The 23,950-nt window shown below is 40.7% G+C and overlaps 1 protein-coding gene across 6 annotated transcripts in view; it reads right to left on the bottom strand.

Moving 5' to 3' along the window:
- The window catches only part of MTUS1 (microtubule associated scaffold protein 1), a 129,246-nt gene continuing 105,296 nt past the window's right edge, over positions 1–23,950 (bottom strand). For 4 of the 6 annotated variants that reach the window (XM_074822651.1, XM_074822652.1, XM_074822654.1 and 1 more), the window contains 8 exons: positions 16,844–16,910; positions 9,136–9,350; positions 8,494–8,599; positions 7,420–7,493; positions 7,225–7,320; positions 4,535–4,651; positions 3,100–3,197; positions 1–2,277 (listed from right to left, as the gene is read on the bottom strand). In XM_074822651.1, the coding sequence (XP_074678752.1) occupies positions 2,061–2,277; positions 3,100–3,197; positions 4,535–4,651; positions 7,225–7,320; positions 7,420–7,493; positions 8,494–8,599; positions 9,136–9,350; positions 16,844–16,910 (990 nt within the window). In that variant the 3' untranslated portion in view covers positions 1–2,060. Of the gene's footprint in view, positions 2,278–3,099; positions 3,716–4,534; positions 4,652–7,224; positions 7,321–7,419; positions 7,494–8,493; positions 8,600–9,135; positions 9,351–16,843; positions 16,911–17,745; positions 17,924–23,950 lie in introns of those variants that run through there. The other 2 variants (XM_074822655.1, XR_012623086.1) reach the window with 2 other exon arrangements.

A 23,950-nucleotide genomic window follows, 5' to 3' on the forward strand; every position in this document is an offset into this window, starting at 1 on the left:
TCAGTATAAAAAAAATTTATTTTTTAAGCATTCAGCTCATATACATGTGATCAAATCTCTTTGACCATAGAAGATAAGAATGTTCCAAGATATACTTTAAGGCAAGTTTCAGTCCACAGAGGGTTTTCATAGTTAAATTTGAAACCCCTAGAAAACATTTAAGTACTGACACCACTAACAAGTGGTATGTACAGTGCCCTAAAGAGGATTAAAAGAGAGCATAATGTTCCATAGAAATGGCACCCTTAACTTGTACATTATGGAAAATTAAGTAAATTTAATGATTAAATAGTCAATCACAAGTTTATTAAAAGTTTACTTACTGTATGAGTACTGTTAACAGTCTTGTTTATATGTCTGTGTTCCTCATTACTAGCCAAGATTTTTCAAGTCTTGGGTAAAATGGTTTGAAGTGGTTCTCCAGTCAATTCCCTAAACACTGTCCCTCCCCTTGATTCCTGTCCCCAAGCTACTGAAAAACATAGGGCAACTCAGCAGATAAGATACAATTTGCCATAACAGTTACCAGTACAGCTAGCTAAGAGCATTAGCTAAACAGCAGTATAGCAATGATCCTGGAAGTGGCACTGCAAAACCCAAGCTATTGTAAGCATAAAGTGGGCTTTGCAATACTAATTTGAAGTTGAACCTGTGTTTAGTAGGGACAATGTAGACATCTTCAACAGGTCTGACCAAGGGTGTGGCAAGGCTGTATGATTACCTTGTTGAAGCCGAAGCTCAGCATATGACATTTCCAGAAATGCTGACACCCTCAGCCTCCAGTTCCATTTTTTTCCCAACTCTACAGAATCTCACATACAGGATCTTTTGCCAAATGAACTGGCAAAAGATTGATATCCTGCAGTCTAAGAGGGAAGGTATGGCAGAGTTAGCCAGATAAATACACAGCTACCACCTTCCCTCTCTTCCTCAGGTGAATTTAGCCAACCCTGAAGAATGTTAATACAAATGCTAATGCTTAAAAAGGCAAAGTGTGTCACCAGATACATCGGAATTCACAAATTACTTAAGATTTTTCTTGAGAACTGAGTTAAGAATGCACCTTATGACAATTATTGCATTTTTCTCTTTGGCTTTCAAATCTACATCTAGTTTATCCTCAGCAGATAGCCTCAGCAATGTACATGCTATTTTGGGGAAATAAGTGATTCCTTTTCAGCAGGTAAGATGATAGGTCTAGGTTTCTAAACCTGCAACTCAACTAATAACTTCTGACCTTGAGGGCTACCATGGTGTTGACTTGGAAGCCAAAATCCTGCAAAAAATATCTCCTCATAAATGGCAGAGTCATGCATGGACTTAAACCAAGAATCCATGTAAAATATGGCTGCAATTCAGTTTGTTTTTAAAATTAATTCAAAGTTGCATACTCAGGTCAGCCAAGACACTAATGAGTCAGTTGACAAAGCTTTTCATGCCCCTTTTTTTTACTGAACTGAAGCCAGAAAGATGAAGGAAACTAACCTGTAGTACTAGTGGCAGTTTCTCCTCATTCCTCGGTGAGGGTACTCTTTGCTAAAAGCATGCATACTGACATTATTAAGGAAGTACATGTCAATGTATAGTCTTCAGCTTTTATCCTTTATTACGTACACAGCAAAGAAGGCAGCATTAGACACACGCACAGTGTGTTACATCCATTCCATCCACAGCACACGCACACACACACGCATACACACAGCCTTAAAAAAAGTGTCTGTGATAAGGAACATATTATAAAGGTTGTGATCTTTATCTCTAAGCCCCTGAGCTTTTTCTTATAGTTAGGTGAAAAGGCAATGAACAAGTCTTTCCTTGCTCTGTAAGTGCTTTGTGCAACAATGTCCATTAGAGGTCACAAACAAGTCTTTTTGGGAGGAGCAACATGAATGTCTTACTCCCATATTCTCAGTCTCTTATCGCCGTTTTTGCACCAAATAGTTTCCAGTTACGTTCAGTTGTCATACTCGGCTAATATAGCTCTTGTTTCTGTGATTAAAGGTAGGATTGGTTCTGCAGCTCACAAATGAAATGCAATCCCATCTTTCTCTCAAGAGATGTCATCTTGGTGATACAGTAGGACTAGAGAAGTTTCCAGAATTTCGTGGGGACTGAAGAGGCACAGATGGAGAACTGGGAGACAGTTTTCTTGGGCTGCATAGGTCACCATTGTGCAACTTCCACAGAAGTTCTTCATTTTCCATTGACAGGCGTTTGTTTACTTTTGATTCTTTCTCTAGTGACTCCTGTAAAACGGCTTGCTCCGTAGAAAGTTGCCTGCAAATGTAAGGTTTACATCAGAACATATAACCCAAGTTGGAGGCTACAGTATTGAACTTAATTGTTAAAGAAAGGTTTGAAATTGCATAAAACCCTGCTTGGCTTACAATTAAATTACTTTCTTAAAAGGAGGATTTAGCATGTTCTCATCCTTGGTGGATTTAAACTAGTAGCTTGCAGAAAGCAAAAGTCCCAGTAAGAAATGTCCCTGAAGGCCAGAAGAAGCATCTGAAAAGTGAGTCTTGTCCTATTTAGTGACAGATGCTTTTAAATTGCCATGCAGGAGCCTTTGGGTCTTGCTGGAGGCTCAGCTCTACAGAGGCTACATTTCTGTCATCTCCTTTCAACTGGAAGAATTTGCCCATCTATTTAAGCGTTGAAGTTAAGAGAACCTCAGACCCCTTTTATTCACGTTAAATATTGCTGTTAACTGCTGAGTAAAACACACTGGTCTTTTCACTGATCTAAACTGGGGACAAATGACTCAACTGAAGTGGTTAAAAGTAAAACCAGGTTTAGCTCACAAGCCAGTAATACTTAAAGAGCCAGTCTATCCTAAGATGATACTCTGAGTTGCTTTTTCTTCCCTGAAATATTGTTTTGGAGCACTGAAGAACATACTGAGCCTCTACCCCCTTACAATCTGTTCCTGTTTGTTCTTCTACATTTGTAGAGGTACAAGTGGGGAAGAAAGGCATGTGTTCTTGTACAGAGTACTACAAAATCCCCATCACTGATATTTACACAGAATTTTCTTTGTCACAGGAACACTGTCCCCCAGTTCATAAGAACATCTAAGAGTCCACAGATATTTTTCACCTTGAAAGCTCCATATGTTTGTCCATCCGAGCTTTTAATTCTTCATTTTCTTGCTGAACCTTCTTTAGCTTATCCATTAAGATTGTGTTGTTCTCCAGCTTAGAAAAAAGGTCAGAGTTTAAAACAAAACCCATATATGCACTCATCAAGATACTGACTGAGCTATCACAGACGTTCATAATCTGGGGTTTGCAGACCTTGTTACAGTAAATGCAGAAACCTAGAGTGACACAAGACTGACCTGCTAGCACGGCTTAATATTCTGTAACAGTCAAATTGATCCTACTTACCTTACCCATGCACAACACCGGCACCTTGCCACTTGTGCTGATCAGATGCCAACAAGGGAGGACTGGATAAGGCATCTACTACAGTTAACCAGACATTCTAGTAACATCTGCCAGTAACAGGCAACAGTTTCAGAAGCTGTTGCAGACATAAGACTGTCTAGCAAGAACATGCTAATGTCATAAATTCAAGAGCTCCCCTGTGTAAACAACTCTCCCTGTTGCTCTCCTGATTCCACTTCATTGCTGCAGGATGTTATCAAAAGTTAAGGAAGAACTGATTAAATGGTTAGATGGTCCTCCAAGGGCTTCTGTACTGTGGCCAATGTCTGTCAGAAAAGATGAAGGTTTACTAGTAATTTACTAGTAATTGTAGACCAGGGCAACATGATGCTGTACAATACTGAACAACTGACACGAAGGCATTCCTTTGTATCCAAACCTCTTTCTGTACTTCCTCATTAAAATCTTGCTTAAGCAAGTATTACAACAGTGTTCAAAGGCCCCACCCAGGATAAGGACCCTGTCCTGCCACAAATAAGAGCATACTAAGTAATGTCAAGTTCTGCCCCCAAAATTGCCTTCATGTGGAATTATGCACAGATCAGGAGCAAATCCACACAGCTAAACAAGTAACGTAAAGATAACTGCTAAAATGATTGACCTAAGCTAACCAACTCTAGATGAAAGCATTTATTCCATTTTGTATTTGATCCCTTCTTGTTTAATCAGGATCATTTCCATGTTAATGTTTTCCTGACAGTGCAATCTATCTTCCAGAACACTCAAGCAAATGTAGCAGGTAAAGATTTTTTCTTTGGGGGGTGAGGGAGGAGAGGAAGGAGGAAAGGAAATGTGGAAGAGGCTCCCAGATAACCCTGTTCTAACTTAGCAGTAGTTTTTGCAAGCTTTTTAAGAAGTTAAAAGGTCATTTACAGCATCTGGTGATTCCTTCCCCCTCTTGACATTACAGCCCAATGCAGATCTAATTGTACCTGCAATGGGAGCATTTCCCATCATCATTTCATGTTTCCTTTTCAACAACAAAAAAATTAATCCTTGCATGTAAGTCTGAGTAGCCCAAGTTCATTATCAGAACATAGCTCAGAGACATGGTCCAAACCTGCCATCCCCCAAGGAAAACTCACCAGTTTTTCCATCTTCATTAGCTTTATATCCTGCTGATGGAGTTTCTCATTCTTGATCTCCAGCACCGCTTTCAAACTTTCCAGCTCCTGTTCCAGATACATGATTTGCGGGTTTTTCTGAAAGATTTCCACAGAGTTTGCTTAGTACCCTGAATTTCAGGAACAATTTAAGTAGTTCTCTGCTGTTTAGAAAGAGCAAGAAAATCAGTATGGTAATGACAGTTACTTGTCCTAGGTGAAACAAGTCAAATAGTTTAGAATTAAAGAAAAGATCCAGTACTGCTTTCTCCTCTGATTTTGTTTGTCCTTTAGTGTAGGTGGACAGTTGCAGGTGTCCTTAGGAACTGTTCAGAAAACACTTTATGCATAAACACGAAAAACCCTTGTGAGTCAAAGGCAGGCACTAAAGCTATCACAACAAAACTTGTTTTGCAGGAGTGCCCAGAGGCTCCCTTTAAGGCTAGGAGTTCCAAAATATATTTCGTATTACTCATAACCCATCCCAAGAGGTAATTAGAGTAAACATTTGAAGAGTTTTCAGATGCTGGAATAGTTCAAAAAGCACCAGCAATCTAAAGCTATGAACTCAACTGTAGCTGATTTTCCCTGTTTTGAGTCTGAAGGTACCCAGTTCATAAGCAGAAATTGAAAATTTTCTGGTTTACATTCTTCTTGAAGCCTAGCAATGCAATTGCACGTAAAAATCTTGCACTGCTATACTTCCATGACTTATCTACAATACAGCAAGTTAGGACTTTCTTTTTATTTTTCCTTTTTTTTTGTTGTTTTCCAGGAGGTGGAGGGGAGAGGAGGAGGGAGACAGGGCAGGGTCAGATCTGGTTTCCTCAAGGACCTCTTTTCCAGAGTAAGGAACCATTCAAACACTGCCGAGTAAAACGTATTCTCTACATTACAAAGGCAAGGTTACAGGCAAAAATAAGGAGAAATAAATCAAATCTCAGTCCATTTCCAGGTAGTCTGAGTGGAACACAAACAGAAACCAATGAATGATTAAGCATGTTATGTAACTAAGCTTATGTTTAAAAACAAAGAAAACTTGATTTAGCCTATTTGGGTAAGAATACTGGTGTACCGCATTGAGTTAACAGCTTCACTGCCGCATCAGAAACCCAAGACTGAGGGCAATGCCTACAGTTCTGTGGGGTGTGGTCCCGCAAGGGCAGAGCCAGCACACCTCACAGGTAACAAGGGCCTCATCACCTACTCATTTCATTCTCCTGCCTGTTTTTAAGGACTGTGGCATTAGTGATTCTTGTTTAAGTTCTACTTTTGAATAGAAGTATTCTATTCACACGTAAGAGTGGGGTGTGCTATGCTGCCTCAGAGGAGGCAGCAGACAATTTGAACTTCATTCTTCCGTTTTGTGGCCTTACATGGAATCTAGGAGCTAGTGAGAAAAGCGATCCTGAAAATTTTAAATGCAGCTTACAGTATGTTCAAAGTGTATTATTTTTTGTTTCCCTTCTCTGCCCCAATGGTCTTAAAATGTCTGTTTAAAGTTAAATCTGAGCCACCACATTAGCTACTCATAGCAGAACACAGAGGCAGATAAAAAGACTGAAAAGCCTACACAAGATATTAGCAAAAAAGCTGAGAATATCAAGTGACACTATCTAAATAACACTGGAGAGTTGGAAATTCACCTCTGTCTTCAAAGGGCTAATGGGAATTCTGGTAGCGCAGAAGAATATACTGGGTCAAATCAATATTTTCCCATAGAGAAGCCTCAAGCTTATGGTATGTCTTATGCTGTCAGGATGCAAAGTGCATCTGTAGCTATGTAAAAGCACTTGACTATTGTTCATTTAAATAACAACATCTGGGCATGCCTGCGGAATACAGTTCAAACTCCCAAGTGCAGTGTATAACATGTTCTCTTTGGTATCATCTCTCCCAACCACAGCAATGTATTGTGGTTGCAGATTCTTCTTGCGGCAGCTCTGTCCTGCCACTAGAACAAGCAGTAAGAGAGAAAAAAGTAAGTTAAATTCCAGTGAAGACTAGGGCAACTTGTATTAGAAGCATCCTAAGTGAGTTTTTAAGTGTGGAATTATTCTTTGTGGGATAAGCAATACTATTGATATTGCAGTTATTTCCAGGTAACCAGAAAGATAAGCATGTTTGTGTCTAACCCTCCCAGTGCATGAGAAACCTCTCTCAGAGCCCATTTCTAGCCCAGGAGCACCACAGATAACACCAGCCTTGGGAGGAAGGGCAGCACAAAATAGAAGTTTGTCTGAAGGGTAAGTCAGCCACAAGTATGAATCAATGTCTGAATAAATGCATTAAAGACTCAAGGACAAGAAGGAAGTTTTGTAGTAGCGATGTAAGCCCACACTGATCATAGCACTGTTAGAACATTTATCGACTGGCCAGAAGCAAGCCGTGGTACAACTTCTGTGTACATGTAGGTCTTCAATTTAACTTGGGCTATAACTTACACCGCTGACTTAGATACTCAGTAGCTTTATAGATTTGTAATGGTAAGGTTAATACACAACGTTGTAGTACTTGAGGAAAACTTCTGGCAAGTGAGCTATCTACATAAAATGTTAATAGGTATGGAAGCCCTATCAGGCTTGATTGCAAACCTTGCGTATTATGCAATAAAATACACCCAGGCTTACAAGATCTGCTCATCTGCATTACTTTTGAAGATCAAGACTTACAAGACTGGCTTTTTCTTTGGCTGTTTGTTTTTGCTCTTCTAATTTCAACTTCTCACTCAGAAAGTCGTTTTCACTTTTTAATTCATCGATTTTTCTCTGAAATGAAAGATATGGTATAGTTAGGCCAAGAATTCAGTGCACATCTCCAAAGTAGTAAGTTTTAGACTGTTGCAATGACCCGAAGCCTTAACAAACCTCTAGCAATTCCTGCTTCTCTTTAAAGGAATCTTCAAGTGACTTCCTTTCAGATTCATGGGCACTCTTGAGCTCTGCAACAAATTATTTTTGCAGATTTTTAATACTGTGCAAGACAAAAATCCTTTCTGAAAAGCAGCAGCACGAAAAGCCAGCCAATACACATATAAAGAGATGCAGAGGCAATGACAACACGGAAAGAACATTTATCAACTGATCCAAAGCATGTACAAAGTATCAGATTTATTCCTGCTTCAGATTTGTTGATTGTCCCTTCACATATCCATTTCATTAGTTGACAGCGTGTCAATTCTGAAAGCATTCATCTACATGCAACAAATGGATGAATTGACCACGAGCCACATCTGACAAAAGCTGAGTTTCTGAAGGAACACACAGCCAAAACTCAAATTGTGTCTTCCACAAGCTTCTAGAAACACATTTCCTTTCCTACTTTGGAGCTGCCACAGAGAGGAGTGTGCTGTTCGACTGGAGAGGAAGCATCACCAGTTTAATGACACAAAATTATCACTGGAAACTTGGCTATCAAGTGGCGTTGGAAGGAGGATGGAAATCATCACTTAAATCAATTAGGTGCAATGCCATTTAAAACTGAGCACGCTCACCACCCCCTCCTTGAAAAACAACCTTTGCCCCAGTATACTGTAAGCAGGGTGTAATATTTCTCAACATTCCCATGACAGTCTGGAAAGCGCATAACCCTACTTATCCTCAATTTCAATTTTGAGGCACTCCTTATAGAACTGGGGGGGGTGGGAGCAATTACTCATCAACTTGAGATTTTGAGGGCAGACTGCAATTCAGACATCTTTTACTGAAAGAAAAATTTATCTCTTAAAACCATTTTAAAAGTTTCATTCAACTATGATGGGATCATGGTTATTTCTGTACATAAAATGAGAGTTGTTCAGTTCAAAAGGAGGAATTCAGCCAATATTTTTAAAAGATAGCTGACAGCCAAGAACAATGAAGTGGACATATTGATGAAAAAGCTTGAACACTTTTTGTGACTAGCAGTACTACAGCATATATACTTGAATACAAAATACTTGCCTGAAAAAGAGGATTCATACTCCTTTTTCAGCTCCTCTACTTTTTCTGAGTGGCTGTTTTCAAGTTCCAGCTTAAAGTTTTCATGTGTGATATTTAAGTTGTCCACCTGCAATATGACAACATGATTTTTTCCCCCCTCACATGTGTCAACCCTTGTTGAAAGTATTGTTCCAGTGCTTTTATGCAGTACGTTGAGTACATTTTAAATGGTCTAGGTAGCACTTAACAGATGGTCACAGGAGAAGCTAAGCCACATACAACACTTAATAGATGAGAACAATGCCTACGCTTTACCACTACCAACAGGACAATGTACACATCTGTTGCACACATGGAGTTGTTGCAAAGCAAGGTCACAAGCCAGATGTGTTTCTATAAATTTTAAATCTCAAGCTGCCTCAAGTATCCAGTGGAGCTCTAGAAGTCTCTGAAGTTTGCAGAACACAGGGAATCTCCACCACGTTTAAACACAAGCTGAAGATCTGGACAGCTTAGTGCAGTAATATTTTTATAGTTGCAACGAAATGGAGTTCCACATTAGATAAAGTAACTCCATTATTAGCAAAACCCAGGATTCTCTGAAGGCTCATTTGTAGCTGAAAGCAATCGCTAGAGAACATTTCTACTTCAAATGTTACAAACCTGCTCCTGGAGTTGCGCTTTGTACTTTTCAGCTTCTTCAATGCAGATACTTTGGAGTTTCTCACATTCTGCAGTGTAAAATTGTTTAAGCCTCTCCTCCAGCTCAGCTAAATCGTTGTGATGTTGCTGGTTTAACTTCTGCAAAAACCCTTCATAAGCAACTTGCAGTTCATTCCTGTCTCTCTCCAATTTCTCACAAGCTGCAGAAGTGGTTACTGAAGATGTCAAAAGAAAAAAGTAATTGAATCAAGTTCAATGCTAATTTCACCGTCTGTTACAAGTATTAAAGATAGGGAACACTCTGCACAGCAACATGGTTATACAAAGACAAATATAATTTATCCATGAAATGAGCACCACCTCCAAGACACATAAAAAAAAAAAATCTTTGCAAAAATATCAAATTTGGTGTTTCTTATGCTGAGAATTAATTGAATCTAGTTAAGCCAGAAGCCCATAAAGAAAGCACAAGTGTGACAGTTTGTCATGACATAGAAGAATGAATGTCTCACGAGACACACTGGAGTGCTCCAATAAAAAAATTAATTGGATTTGCTACTTCACCTAATTTGATCCCATTTCAGTAGCATATTTGTCTAAGTACTTCACTTTTTGAAATATAAACCACTTAGCTAAATTCGAAAGGCTTAATATCCTGAAGACCATCCATTCAACACGTTACACTCAGATATGCAGCAGAGAAACAATTCTAGCCCGACGTGAACTGCCCAATACAGAGCGATACAGAACTGCCAATCTGAAACGTCCTGCTAAGCTGTATATGACCAAGATATTTAAATATGCAAGATACGGAATAGTTTCAGGCAGAAAGTGCAGAGTATTAAGAAGACAAAAAGAAATGCTGCGTAATTCTCTTCACATTTAAATTAACACAGTTCAGCTAAGGAGACTGCCTAGGCTGATGTCTCCCCACATTTACAGCTGATTAAAAAGCAAAACAGAAGTTAGTAACTCGTATTTTTGAGTTTGAAATTCAGCATTCCCAACTGCAGCCAGCCAGGCCTCCACAGGAGGAAACATTTTCCTACTGTTGGTATGACTGGAATAAGTGCCTTATGCAGTTCCAGCTGCACCCAAAGCCTGGAAGCAAGGCGAAACAGGACCTCTAACACCAGTGTGTGGTCACTGACCTTAGGCAAAGCTGCTTCTATACAGCCACTAGTGCTTAGGTTTAAAATAAATTAGTCAGATGAGTGTCTGCTTACGAGAAAAATCAACTAAAATGTTAACTTGATCTTCAAATACAGGAGAAGTCATGCATACATACTTTATAGCAGCTTGGCACACTGCCCAAACAGTATAAACTCTATGCAAAAGCATGCGAAGTTTGAAGGATTTTTGTGCAAGCAGTACAGGAAATTCTCATCACAGCTGTGTTCGAGCCTTAAGATATATAAATTTCAGTATCTTCAAGGACCGATTCCCAAAGCAGTACTGGGCTCGGCTCTAGGGAAAGCAGCCTGCCTCAAGTTACACACATGTCGGATTCCCTTTTTGCTACGGCTCATCAAGAGCAAGTGAGTAACTCGATGAATGATACTTGCACTCTCTTTTAAGGAAACTGTAAAGTAGTCTTGGCCCTACTGCCATTACTTAGAACCTGTAGTTGAACTAGACAGTGTAAGGGTGAGCTGTACTGCATGGAAACCAATCTGCATGTGTGTCTACCTGAATTACTTTGAACAGGAGGCTTAGCTCTACGCTAGGTCTGTGTGAAAGATCTGCTGATCAGGACAGATTTAAGCCAAGCTGTTCATCCCGTGACTGGCAACGATGCAACTAAAGGCTCAACTGAAACATACCACAACATTCTCTGCAACCCAAGCAAATTTCAGTTTTCTATACCACCACCAAAGCTTTTTATTTCCCTATCTTTATTATTTCCACAAACTTCTATTATAACTGCTTCCTTTGGAAAAAAAAATGGAAAATAAGCATTCACCCTTCTATCACACTGGCATAACATTATCGAATATATATGCTCATATTGTCATGTTTCTGGGGAAGAGGAAACCTCACAGGTAGAGGACATTATTTCACGATGCAAAGAACCAGGCAGCTAGTCATATGAAGACATTACACAGCCAACTGCATGCAGAATGGGTCTGACCACGTATAGCAGAGTAAGAGGGGTATAGCTAAGAGGCAGGCAATTCACATGCCTCATTTGAGGTAACTGTAGCAGAATGCTTCAAATGATCCCCCTTTTAAACACAACAGAGTAAGAAGCAAGCATCCGATTCTTTATTTGTAAGGCCAGAGCCATTTGTTTGCCTCCATTTAGCTAAAAGAATGTGCAGCCTATCATTGCCTTATCTCTAAATGTCAGCACACAGAACTTCAGATGATGCAAAACACTTCAGAAAAAAAATCAAATAGCAAACCACGCCTTTGTCAAAGAAAATAGACACATCAGTTCTTGTTCAGCCAGTCTGCAATTTAGAGTTATGAGAAGACTAATGTTACAAAGGTAAACAAAAACTTCTAAAACTTGCATTGGCACTTGAATGTTGTGTTTGTTACCTTGAAGGTAAGTCTGGCCTCCACAAAGCTGGAGGCTGCAATGCTTCCTTAAGATTGCAAGCCTGACTTGCCCTGCCACCCAAACAAGGAGCAGAACCACTACACAACCAGTGAGCTCCCAGTATCATGGTGGTGCAAGAAACTGCATGTGAAGCTTCCGCAAAAGCACCGACTGAAGAATTGTCAGTTTGAAATTATGAGATGTCCTGTAAACCAAAGTTTGTCCCCATACTCGAGATTCAAGTGTCTGCAGCAAATACTCTGCACAGCCCTATCCATCTCCAGACTGAATCATGTATTTTATGACTATACACTGCCTTGTTTTAAGAAAAGGACAAGCCATGAAAAGGGCAACTAATTCCTTAGTTTGGCCATTTATCCACTGCAAGGAGATGCTGCAAAACTCCTGACTAACCAAACTTGATGGCTACTCACCTTAGCTTTCTCATTGAACTGGTGCTTAGTTTTGAAGAAAAATTTGTAACTGCCACATGTGCTCTTCACTTACATAAAAACATTTTTCAGCTTACATTCCCCTAGAAATTACCATAACCATAGCTCTAAGATGATAAAACATAATAGGTCTTTTTTGAATCCTAAATTGTTTTGAAATGAAGTTATCTTCATAAAATTGTCTAAATCACTCACTGGTCTAGTTATGACTTATGAAAAGCCATTAGACTGTCTGACATTTTGAAATAGAGGCCACTAGGACAGTAAACTAGCAGCATTTTAACAGACATGGGTTATGTCATGGTGTAGAACACTTTATTGCTCCAACTTTATATTTCACATTGTAAGATCTATTGTGTATGTTCCATTGCTCAGTAAGTACTGTAAACAAAAAGGCTCATTTCCATCTCTAGATAGTTTTTTTTTAAAAAATGTTATCTAATAATTAATTAATTTCTCAATATTGGAAATTGTTCTATCCAAACATGCTTTCAAGTTTATGACCAAGGTTTGCTTGGTGTTACTTCTATAGCGAGACTAACGGTACAGGACATTAAGCCACATTTCATATTTTTGTGCCTGGGCAAGTTGAAATGAGGCAGGTAGACCAAAAAAACATGCTTTAAGCTACATTTAATTGGGTATGATTGCATATGTATGTGAAGCATTCAGATATCTGCTGGGAAGCAAGCTGCTATCCTCTAATGCTGCAAACCCTACAGTGTCGGCAGGCAGGCAAGTGTACAACTCTGATTAAGTCAGGCCCTGCTCCAAATAATTAATAGAAATGTCTACCTACTATTAAGTATTTTTAAGGATCACCAAAATCTGAAAACCAAATGACATTCATTCCACCCGTCTGTAACACACAATAGCCTTTTTTATCCCAACCTCCAAAACATATTAAAGATAATTTATTAATTAAAAATAGCATGAAGGTATTTTGAAGAAAATATTGTTTATCAATTGCAGTGCAGCAAATGAGAGGAGAGAGAGGGGTAAAGCATTTGGCTGTACAGGATATGTGCAAGCCTCTCCAGCCCACTGGAAAAGGCTCATGAACAGCAATTTTCAAAGGGCTGAGGCAGGCGCAGGCTGAGTCAGCTTCGCACCTGCTGTTTTGTGGCAGGACTGAGCTGGATCACATCCAGCACGGTTGCAAAAAGGCTCCGAAACAATTTGGAGCGCAATTAATTTAGAGGAGTAGTTTCGTACCTCTCAAGAAATATGCAGCTCTTGCAATTTCTGCTTACATAATTAAGCAGGTAGCTAGAAATAATTTACACACTAGCTTGCATCTTAATAAAAACGGAAACAGGTGACAAACAGGACATCTGTACCTGCTCCAGGCTCCCAGAACTAAGACATTTATATTCAAACCACAAAGTTTAGTCTTTGTGGCTAGAGATTTTAAGGAAACCCAAGTTCACAGAGCCTGACTGTTAACAAATTTTACCTCCTTTGGAAAAGCCCATCCCCAAACACATCATCGTTGCTAACCCTCCCTACGCGTTTCCAGCTACTGCGTCCGGCAACCATCCACCCCACGCTCTGCGCAGCCACGCAGTCACTGCCAAAGGCACGTTCTGGGATTGCAGTGCATCTTTAAACCATTGAAGTGAAAGGTATTTTGGTAGAAAGGGTCATACAGAATAACCCAGCAAAATGGACAATTTGACAGCAAGCCAATTTGGTTTTGCAAGGTAAATCCAGGAGCTTGGAAGCGTGCACAATTAAACTTCACAGCAAGAAACTGAGGAGTCTAAACTGTGCAGGGTGCAAGCTGCAGGAGACTTCACGTTCCTCTCAAAGTTGACAGTGTGCAGGGCACAGACTACACTGAGCTGGACGCACCTGGTTCCTCTTCCTACGCTGCCTCTTCCCGAACTGCAAACCAACAGGCATTAAGACCACCACAGCTGGAACTCCATGAAACACGTACACATGTCCACACAGCCAAAATAAGATTCAAACTGTGCTTGACTTTCTGAGCCAATCTGTGCCTAGACCATACTGTGAATCAAAATTCGCAGTACTTAATGTCAAAATAGCCTATGGACATCTTAAGCTAAGCTCTACCCATTTAACAGTGGCAGCAGGAAGCTGATTAGCAGGTATATATTTAAATAGATTATTTTCAGTTAAAGCTACTGTTAAAGAATGCTCTTCTTGTACCTTGTCAACAAGGGTGGTCTGGCTGGCTTGCTTATTTTTCTTAAATTTTTGAAACAAATCTTTTTAAAGCCAGATGGAATCGAAGACCTGGGTAGTTTTTAATTTCTGTGATTAAATCCACTCCCTTTATGTATTGCAGAGAGAAGTACAGACAGGCTAGATGCGTGATGTGGTTGAGACAAAAACTGCATGAAGATAAATGCTTCACTGAAACCACGGTCTGGAAACCTTACAAAGGGAAGCAAGCCTGAGGCTGCCATGCAGATACTCCTGCAGAGCTGACCCAGTAAGATCAGCTCTGCAAAGGCAGCACACTGGCCAGAATCCCCAGCCGACAGCTCTGCACTCGGGCATCACAGATCCATCAAGCTCAGTTGCATTGAAAGTTTTTTGTAGTTATCAACCTACTGAATGGCATATTCTTGCAATGGGAGTCCCACATATGAGCTCAGCAGGCTGTTAATCAAAGCAGGAAGGTAACAAGTTTATGGGAAGCTCAGTTAAGAGTGAGGCACCCTTGGAAAGAACTAGGCTTTCAAAAAAAAAAAAAACAAACAAAAACCACAAAACCCACACCAAAAAAACCAACCCACCAAAACCAACCCTGAAAGTGGTAATGGGAAAAACTGCTGGCTAGTTTCTGGTCTGCCCATCCAAGCAGAATTTTCCCTTTCCTGATAAGTGAAAACACAGTGCCTAGGTTGATAAAGGAAAAATAATACTGAAGATGCAAGCACATGGAAGAACAGAGACCTTCTTGCTCCAATGGCAATCCTTCTGAAGTCATTTTCATGATAAGGCAAACAAATGATTTGCCCAGAAAAATCACATGTATGTACATAAAAAAATAATCTGTATCTAGTTTATAATGTTTATAAAAAACTTTGTAGGAATGCAAGAAGCCCATTTCCACACCAAGACTCCAGTTTTGTTGTTGCCCCTTTAGGGTGACAGAAGTGCTGGCTGCAGCTAATGGCAGACACAACCCTCCACCCTACCGCTCCTTCCTCTTCCTCTGCTCCAGCACGGGCGCTCCTTCAGCCACATGCTGAGCCAGGCCAGGAAGCTTTGGCAAAACACCACTTCGAGCCCCTAGTTTTCAGCCAGCTTTGGTCCCCAGGCAGGTCAGTACACGGCTGCCCAGGCAGCGGGGCTGGCACAAGGCAGGACAGAGGAATGCAAAGGCAGAGGAAGGCCAGGCTCCTTCAAAGTCAGGCCCTACTGAGACCTAACTGAAACAACTGCAAAACTGCAATCCAGGTGCTTCAGCAGTAGGAAGGTTAAAAGCTGCAGCTTGACAGATGCCAGACTGCGCCAAGCTCTAGAAAAGCCTCAGCTTTTTAGTACTAACCTTCCAAGACAGAAAATGCTACAAGTTTCTGCAGTGTCCTTAGTACTCTTACCTATTTAGGCTGCAAGTCTTTCTCTGCTTGTAATACACCCCATTCATCCATTTCCAATTTTATGTAGCATCAAATAAAGCTCCCAGAAAGCTGCACTTTAACATAACCCTCAAAACTGGACAACAGTAATAGTGACAAGTGGAGAAGCTGTGTTCTGTTGCTTCAGCTGGGGGGACAGGGAGACCGCTCCCTCCCCAACCACACTTCCAATCCTGAGTAGTTGCCACGGAATGCCTGCCTTTATTAATCGGTGCTAAAAATTAAATCTGAACATTAAATGCACCACCTGCATGTAACAAGACCTACATTCACACTCAAGTTTGGCTGAGACAATACTCAACTTCCAAAGCATGTGAAAATAAACATTTCCAACTTTTCAGTAATAAGTGACGTATCTGAAACCGCTCCACATGTATTACTTCTGCTTTTCTTTTTTAAAGGGGCTTCACCATAACAGAAGTGTGCTTTTGTAAAATGCTAGCTTCTTTTTCAAGTGTTATCATTTTCAATCCGATGACTTTTTGCACTTCACAAGACAACTGTGCTGAGCTCAAATAAGCTATATGAAGTTACCATTAAATGCAGTTAAATTAAGCTTCAAAGTCTGCAAAAGCAGCTCCTGCACATTACAGCTTAATTTCACATTATAGCTGTACACTAGGATGAGTTCAAAGATTTAATCTCATTAGCCTGACAGCATTTCCTTCTGTTAATGTTACACTCATTCGACTAGAAGCCACTGAGGCAAAATGCAGATTTTGCGCAGTATATTCTACAGGTTTATGGATTTTTGCCAGCAATCTCTAGCAGGCAGTGTACAAATAAGTTAGGGATCAAACAGAAGTATATACACTGTCAGCCATCCTCCCATTTTGAAGAAAGCGAGTGCTTTGGTCCTCAGACACATGTTTTTCGAGGAGGCCCCACTAGGCACAGTCAGATCAGTGCCAGGAATTTGGTGAACCTGGGGTCATGCTGTCAGGGCTCCAGAGAAATGCAGCAATTAAAGCATCTGAGCAGAATCCAGTCAGGGAACTAAAGGACTGCCATTACAATACCAGGGCATCTGTCTTTCCGCAGATCTGTTTTGCTGCATTTTTGTTCTCATGAAGAATACAAAAATAATTTCTTACCTAGTTCTCCTCGAAGGTTAACTAGCTCTTGAGATAGCTCTTTACGCTGTTTCAGTGCTTCCTCCCTCTGCAGAACAAAAAAAACCAAACAAACCCAAACAGTTGGTTACTAGTGATCTGAGCAGGGCACCTTCCAATAATTAACTTACATGTGTTCTGTAGGAAAACAAGAGGCAGGAGCAAGAAGCCAAGATATGAATCATTTAGCATAACAGTTCTGCTGTTACAAAATACACAGATGTTCTTCTGTTGTTAAGGAAGTTATACTTTAAAACAAAGAATAGCTTTTTCCAGGATAACACTGCAATTAAAATCCTACTTTGCAGCAATTAATTATATATTTTATGATGGGTGTAGCAACATAAGCCTCCAGAACAAATCAACTGATAGCGGTCAAGGGCACAGCAGTATGGTATATATGTGAAAGAGGCATACATTAAATATTTATATTAAGCTTACTCAAACGCAAAGCCAAAAACTTTCCTAAATGCTCAGTCTTCCAGGATGTAAAGGCCCTCTTCAAAGTTGAATACAACCTACCCCACTGCTTGCAGTTCTTAAGATAGATGATGTTTCTTATACTGAGAAAATCATAAAAAAATCCGTGCTCAGAACAAGCAGAAGCACCCAGCTCTCTGCTTTGCCTAGGAGCTGCGCCTCATCAAGGGGAAGGTGGCTGTCTAGGCCCCCCTGCCCCAGACCCACACCCCAGGGAGAAGCGAGGTAGGGCCACAGCAGAGCTGCTCCACGGCTTGGTGACCAGCACCTCACACCCATGGTCACAGCACAGAGGTGACAAGGTCCTGGCTTCCCACTGCCGGGGTGCCTTCACCTCGCTCCCGGCCAAGCTCCCGTCCAGCTCCCTGCCGTCGGAGAAGCGCTGCGAAACAAATACTAATTACCCTTGCTGCAGCACACTGAGAATAGAGGCACAGTTTGCCGCTAGAGCAGCCCATCTTCCAGCTCCGGCAGCCCCCTGCTCAGCCCCCCGGCACTCATCGGCGATGCGCAGGTGGCGGCCACCACCAGCCCGGCTGGTCTGGCGGCGGCCGAGCGGCAACGCTGGACCTTGCCTCTGCAGGTTATCCCACTTCCGCGCCGATTGCTCCCGACAGCGGCAGATACTGCAGCTTCTGCAATTGGCACAAGCAGCCAGCGATTACTTAAAGCCACAGCCCTTCTTTTATGAAAGGCGAGCCCCAGACATGAGACCGATCGATCTCCTCTTGCTCAAACGGCAGCCGGGATTGTGAAGGGAACACTGCCCTTCTCTGCAGATAATGGAGCTTATTTTTAGCTGTTTCGAGCTTGCTATACACGGCTTTCACACTTGATTTGTTGATGCAAAAATAAGCCACGGGAGGCCTGAGCTGAATGGGAGAGCCACGGATACAGCAGCTTTGCTGCTGTCAATGCCCGGGCTTGCACATAGCCCCTGCACACGCTTGGAAGTCACTTTGCATGCTTTTCCTTCAGCCAGGATACATTAGAAAAATTAAAAATAACGCACCAGCCCAAAAATCACTTAAGACTTTTTCATTACATTGTACACAACTAACCATGGCAGATGAGTTTGCACGCTGGCAGGGCCACACCTGCACCTAGTTTTCCTCAGGAAAAACCTCACCTTTAGTGCAGGCTCTCCCGTTTGCCCCCGGTCACTCTTGCCACAGCCTGACCCCAGGCTAATATCAGCAGTCACTCACCAGGTCTGTTGAAAGCACCCTGCCCTGGAGGTGGGGATACCCACTCCATGGCTGCAGAACAAATAAAGCAATAAATTACACCATTCTTAAGTAAAAATAGAGGGAATGAGCACCCAGAAACCAGTCATGTATTAAGGTCTGACACAAGACTAATTGAAATGAGTGACTATTATGCGATGTACTCTCATCTGCTGCAGGTTATAGGAAATTAGTCTGCAGCTGATAAGGCTGGTTTGAAGAAAGCACCAGCCCTTTACTAGAAATATTTGTATTTTTGACCTTGTATGGGAAAGATCTCCTTTTAATCACTACAGTTTAAGCAGTCTTAACAGCTATTTGGACACCGACACACTAGTAGGGGTATTAAGCAGCTGCGTTGCACTCTTACATTAAACACTTAAAAGCTTTTTACAGTGACTGTGGGCTAAGATTGAAAACAATGCCTCATCCTCCACGGTAAATTCTCAGGAGAGCAGAGAGCTCAGTTATTGAAAGGAGTCACCCAGCTCTTCCCTGCTCAGGAAGGAGAGATGAGTCATCTTGCTCCTGTTCAACACCAGTTCCCGCTACAGACACAGCATCCGATGATGAAAATGTGAATGCTGCAGTGAGGTATTTGAGCTGCACCCTAGCACGCTGGGACACAACCCTGTAGTGGATTTGCAAGCAAGTTAACTACTGAAGTACTTTTAATTTTGTGCTGTGGGCTCCTGAGGGGATTTTCCAAAGCATTTACAGTAACCTTGTCCATTACTAAATAAGTGTACAAACACATTTAGGAGATTTATTTTGTTTTTAATGCCCCCCCTTCTTGGTTTGCATATTCTTTGTTTAGTCTAACTCTCAAAAAAATCATCTTGAACCTGTTTTCTTCCAGCCCACTTTGTTGGTAAAACATTCCAAATTTTCCCCTCTCAGCCTAGTGGCTGGACTACACAGCAGACCCTTTAAAAATGTTAACATTTTTGCTTCATGGTGCACACATTTTGTATTTGGTTTTAGTTAAAGCAATTTGATGAGAAAAGGCCATATGAGATCATAATATACTAAGGAGAAAGCCTGACACTAAAAACCTAAAATAAAATTTAAAAATCCCACTACCTGCCTTTTTTTTCTTTTTAATGTTTATTGCTTTCTGCTGCTCTTAAGCCCTCTTGCTTTTTACTAGTGGTGTTTAACCTTGTGCCTCAATCTCCAGTTTGTCCATTCATAGTTTTGCAAATCAAGAAATCCAGACAGACAGACTTGTATCATCACTGTCCGTTAAAGAATGTATTCAGAAAAAGTTAGCCATAGACACTGCCAGCCTAAAATAAGAATAGTAAGTTGGTCATATGGTTAAGCAGCCACATAAAGTAGTCAGACTGATTGGCAGTTAATTTAGCACACTTTTTATCTAAGTTCTCTCAGAACTGAAGCTCCAGGTACAGGAGACTACCCAAGAAAACATGAAAGTTTCCAAGACCAGAAATCTAAGTGCAGTGAAATTCCAAAAATCACTTGAATAATCCAGTAAGGGCCATCTTTGGTATTTAATTTAAAGGCAGGTATGCACATGCTTTGGGCTGGAATATTGAGCAATCCACTAGTTTATGCTTTACAAGATTCTAGTTGAAAAATCAATACCAGAAACTGAAAGACCAAAATTGAGTGAAAGCACCCAGGATCGAGCAATCTTGGCATTGTTCATTTATCCAGATAAATCTGGCAATAGGGATCATCCTCACTTAGTTATCAAAGACTTAAGGAAGGTCTTCATACCAATTTAAAGCTGCTTCTGGCACAATTTAGGAGTTTATACCAAGATCATATAGGATGACTGGGTACCTATTTCTCTTGTTTCAAAAGAATCTGTTGTAGGTGCACAAGAAGCCCAGTCAAGCTTTAGCCAAATCATTCCCCCTACCATAAACATGGAAGCTGTAGGAAGGAACACGAACAGAGTTTGGGGCTAAAAGCTTTGCCACCGGCAATAAGTCAGGGAGGTGCACATCTGCTTTCAGATGCTACAAAAAATCCTCTCAGCATAAAGGAGACTTGGACATTTCTTGTTATGTGGAAGATTAGGCAGTTAAAAAACCTTCATGTTTGAAAGTTTGACAAGCGAGTTCAGGAGGATGTGCGCCCGATAGCAAGGGTGCTTGGGAAGGTGAGGTATGTCCAACTAGAACTGGATGGCAAAAGAAGAGGTCCAAGGTAGGGGGTTGGAGAACATGACAGCTTCAGGATGACAAAAATGACCAAGTCAGGAATGGAATAAATGATTAAATTTCTCATTCATGTTTGTGTTACTAGCAGTTACACAGCCCAATTACAGGCTTAGGAGTATTTTTCCTGGTAACCAGCTATTTTTGCTACAGCTTGAGATTCAAACAGACCAGCCCAGGGTCATTTTACATACAAATGAGGATGAAGACGCATCAACATCTGAACAATTTCCACTGCTCTGCTTCAAAAGCAGGAAGCTCTACAGAAGTCCACATCCCCGAATGAACAAAAAAGGTATTATACCAAGCATGCAAGCAGACAACCTTCTGGCTACGTACCTATAACAAATCTTCACGTAAGAAAGACACAAGATACCTCCAAGAGCTCAGGTTATGAGCAGTTCTCAAGCTTCCCACAGCTCCTTTGCAGACCCCAAATCCAGGAGCATGCAGTCTTATGGCAAACTGGCAATTCTTATTCCCTTGTGAGGACGTGCAATTAGCTGGACTAATCATCCCAAATTTCCCAGCACAGTCCTGCTGCTGGCTAGGTGAGGTGGCCCTGGCGTGGGAGCCTCATGCTCTGTCTGCAAGTCAAGGCTTTGAGAGCCACAGATTGGCTGTGCCTGGCCAAAGAGCCCTATCCACTTTCTGCAAGTTTTTCCTCCATGTTTAAAGCTACAAGTCTTTCCAACAGCTACTCGATGTAAAAGAGCAAACCATGGCAGAAACTGGGTTTCGAGTATGCATGTCCAAATAAGCTAACACCTCCCATCTGGTAGTAGTTATCCACACAGCAGAATTCATGTTTTGAACAACTACACTCCTCCTGGAAACAAAACATGTACTCTTTTGGAGTTGCACTGAAGAAAGAAGAATTCACAAGAAACAATACTGAAAAGTTTGCACTTATATACCAAAATATGGAGGGTCAGTTTGTAGTTTTCATTTCAAGCAGCTATGTCACACCAATATCTATCTAATAAGCTACCTGTCACAGCTGCCTAGTCTACCACATGCAACATATCACCTCCTGCAGGAGCTCTGTGCCATTTCAAAGTTCTTAGCAAGCTTCTGTCATTTAATGAAACCCTCTCAGCTTTTCATGTTCAGATTCATGTTTCCCAATCTACCTCAAAATTGTACTCGTGTGAAGCCTTGTATCTCCTACAATTTTAACAGGTTTAGAACAAGCATCATGCCTTGCCACAACTGAAAACTGCAACGCACTAGTACATTGTAAAGGAACAGGCACAACCCACTTCAAGTTCCTGAAACATCCCAGGGAATCAGGTCATGTTGTGCGACTTCTCCCATAACACAAACATACTGTGCCCATACTGGAACTTTCCCCTCTTAAGGCTGGGATGTGATGTGGTCCCTGCTCAGAGCAGGTGGAGAAAGGCCCAGACAATGGTGGTACTAAGCACTCTGCAACCTGTGGTCGGGCAGCTTTGAGTTACATGGAAAGGGCAGCAACTGTACCTGTCACAGGGAGAACTAGCAGGTGGAAACGGCTCTGAACTGGAAGGCTGTAGATCAACCTTCTCGTTTTATCAGCAATATATCTTGTAAACAAGTAACTTCAAAAGTCAAGACTTATGGAAGGAGAACATTAAGTGTCAAATATAAAAACATCACAATGCTTTTTTAAAAAGCATTTTATTAGGCCAGACTAAATAAAATTTGTTCAGAGTGCATAGAACAGAAAGGAAGCACTTAAATTTGTTCTACTGTCACACACAGGGTCAAATTAATTTTTTTCTGGAAAAGGAAATATTTGAAATTGAATTGAAATTTTATTTTTGAAAGTAATGTGCTCAAACCACAAGACATACTCCTAAAAATCAGATTTAGAGAGAAATACTGAACATCTTAAAAAGTAATAAATTATGGTTATTTGCAAACCATTCTGTAATACGAGTGCTTAGACTTTACAGAAGATGGACTTAGTTTGTAAGGAAGAACAGATTATCATTTAACTATTTAATACTGGTGCAGTCTCAGTTGCCAACAGCTCTTAATACAGGATGCATCTTTCTCATCTGAGCAGATATTCCTCTCACGGACAAAGCATTAGAAATTGGAGCCTACTCCATCCTTGTGCCATACCACTCATGAAAAGATGAACATGATCATTGGCCGTACTGTAGAAATTGAGTCACATCTTTGCATAAACTCCAGTCACTCATGTGTCATCAGCTATAGCCTGGAGGTGATCATGAAGAGGTAACAAAAGGGCCATTCATAGCCGCTCTGCAATATGACATTTGCTTTGATTATTTTGGTCCTCATACTACAGTATTTCTACCAGTTCCTGTTCCTTCTTTGCTAGCAAAACCCAATCCTCTAAATAAATCTAGTTAGAAATCAGTAATTTTAGAAGTGACTTTTTTAAAAAAAAACAAAACCAAAAACAAACTCACCTGTCCCCCACTCTGCTTAAAAAAACCCAAACCTTAAAAGGTCATTTCTTTCACATCAGAGGTATAGGCAAGCTAAAGAAATAAGCCAAGGTGAAGTGAAGAAGTGGCACGGGCAGCAGGCTTTACTCCCCCTGCTCCCTGTACATTTTTCAATGGAGGAGTAGGCTATTACTGCAATAAAGTAAAAATGCCATTAACATATCAAAAAAAAAAATCTACAGTGAAACAACTATTTCCAAATTACTATTGACATTTGTTAGTGTATGTGTTGCCTTATTACCAAATGAAAGAAGTAATCAATTTTCACCTTGACTTATTACTTCAAACAGCATTCAATTAAGCCTCAGACTACAACATTTAGAAGATTAGCCAATAAAGATTCACTGTAATTTCTAATAGTTTACTTCTCAGTTACCAGGTATATCCATGGAGAATCAGATGCTTCTTCCCTGATGTTTTGTGTGAAACACTAAAGCAGAGAACCAGCCAAACAGAATTCCTATGAGTCACTTAATATTTAACAGGGATTTTACACTTGCAGGCTCTTTATGCCTTTACAAGCTTTACATGAGATCTTATGCTCATATGGGATCTTTGTTTTCCCATTTTGAAGTGATGTCCACCTTCATGCAATAGCTTTACAAAGTTAGGTCCAGGTGTAGTAATACAGGCTATTTAACTCTACTTCTTTATCACAGCCTCTTTTCTACTTTACAGGGTTTCTGAACTCTTAATATTAGTTTTCACTTATTACATAGAATGACTCAT

Source organism: Strix aluco, chromosome 4, assembly GCF_031877795.1.
Source record: "Strix aluco isolate bStrAlu1 chromosome 4, bStrAlu1.hap1, whole genome shotgun sequence".
NCBI classification, from domain to species: domain Eukaryota; kingdom Metazoa; phylum Chordata; class Aves; order Strigiformes; family Strigidae; genus Strix; species Strix aluco.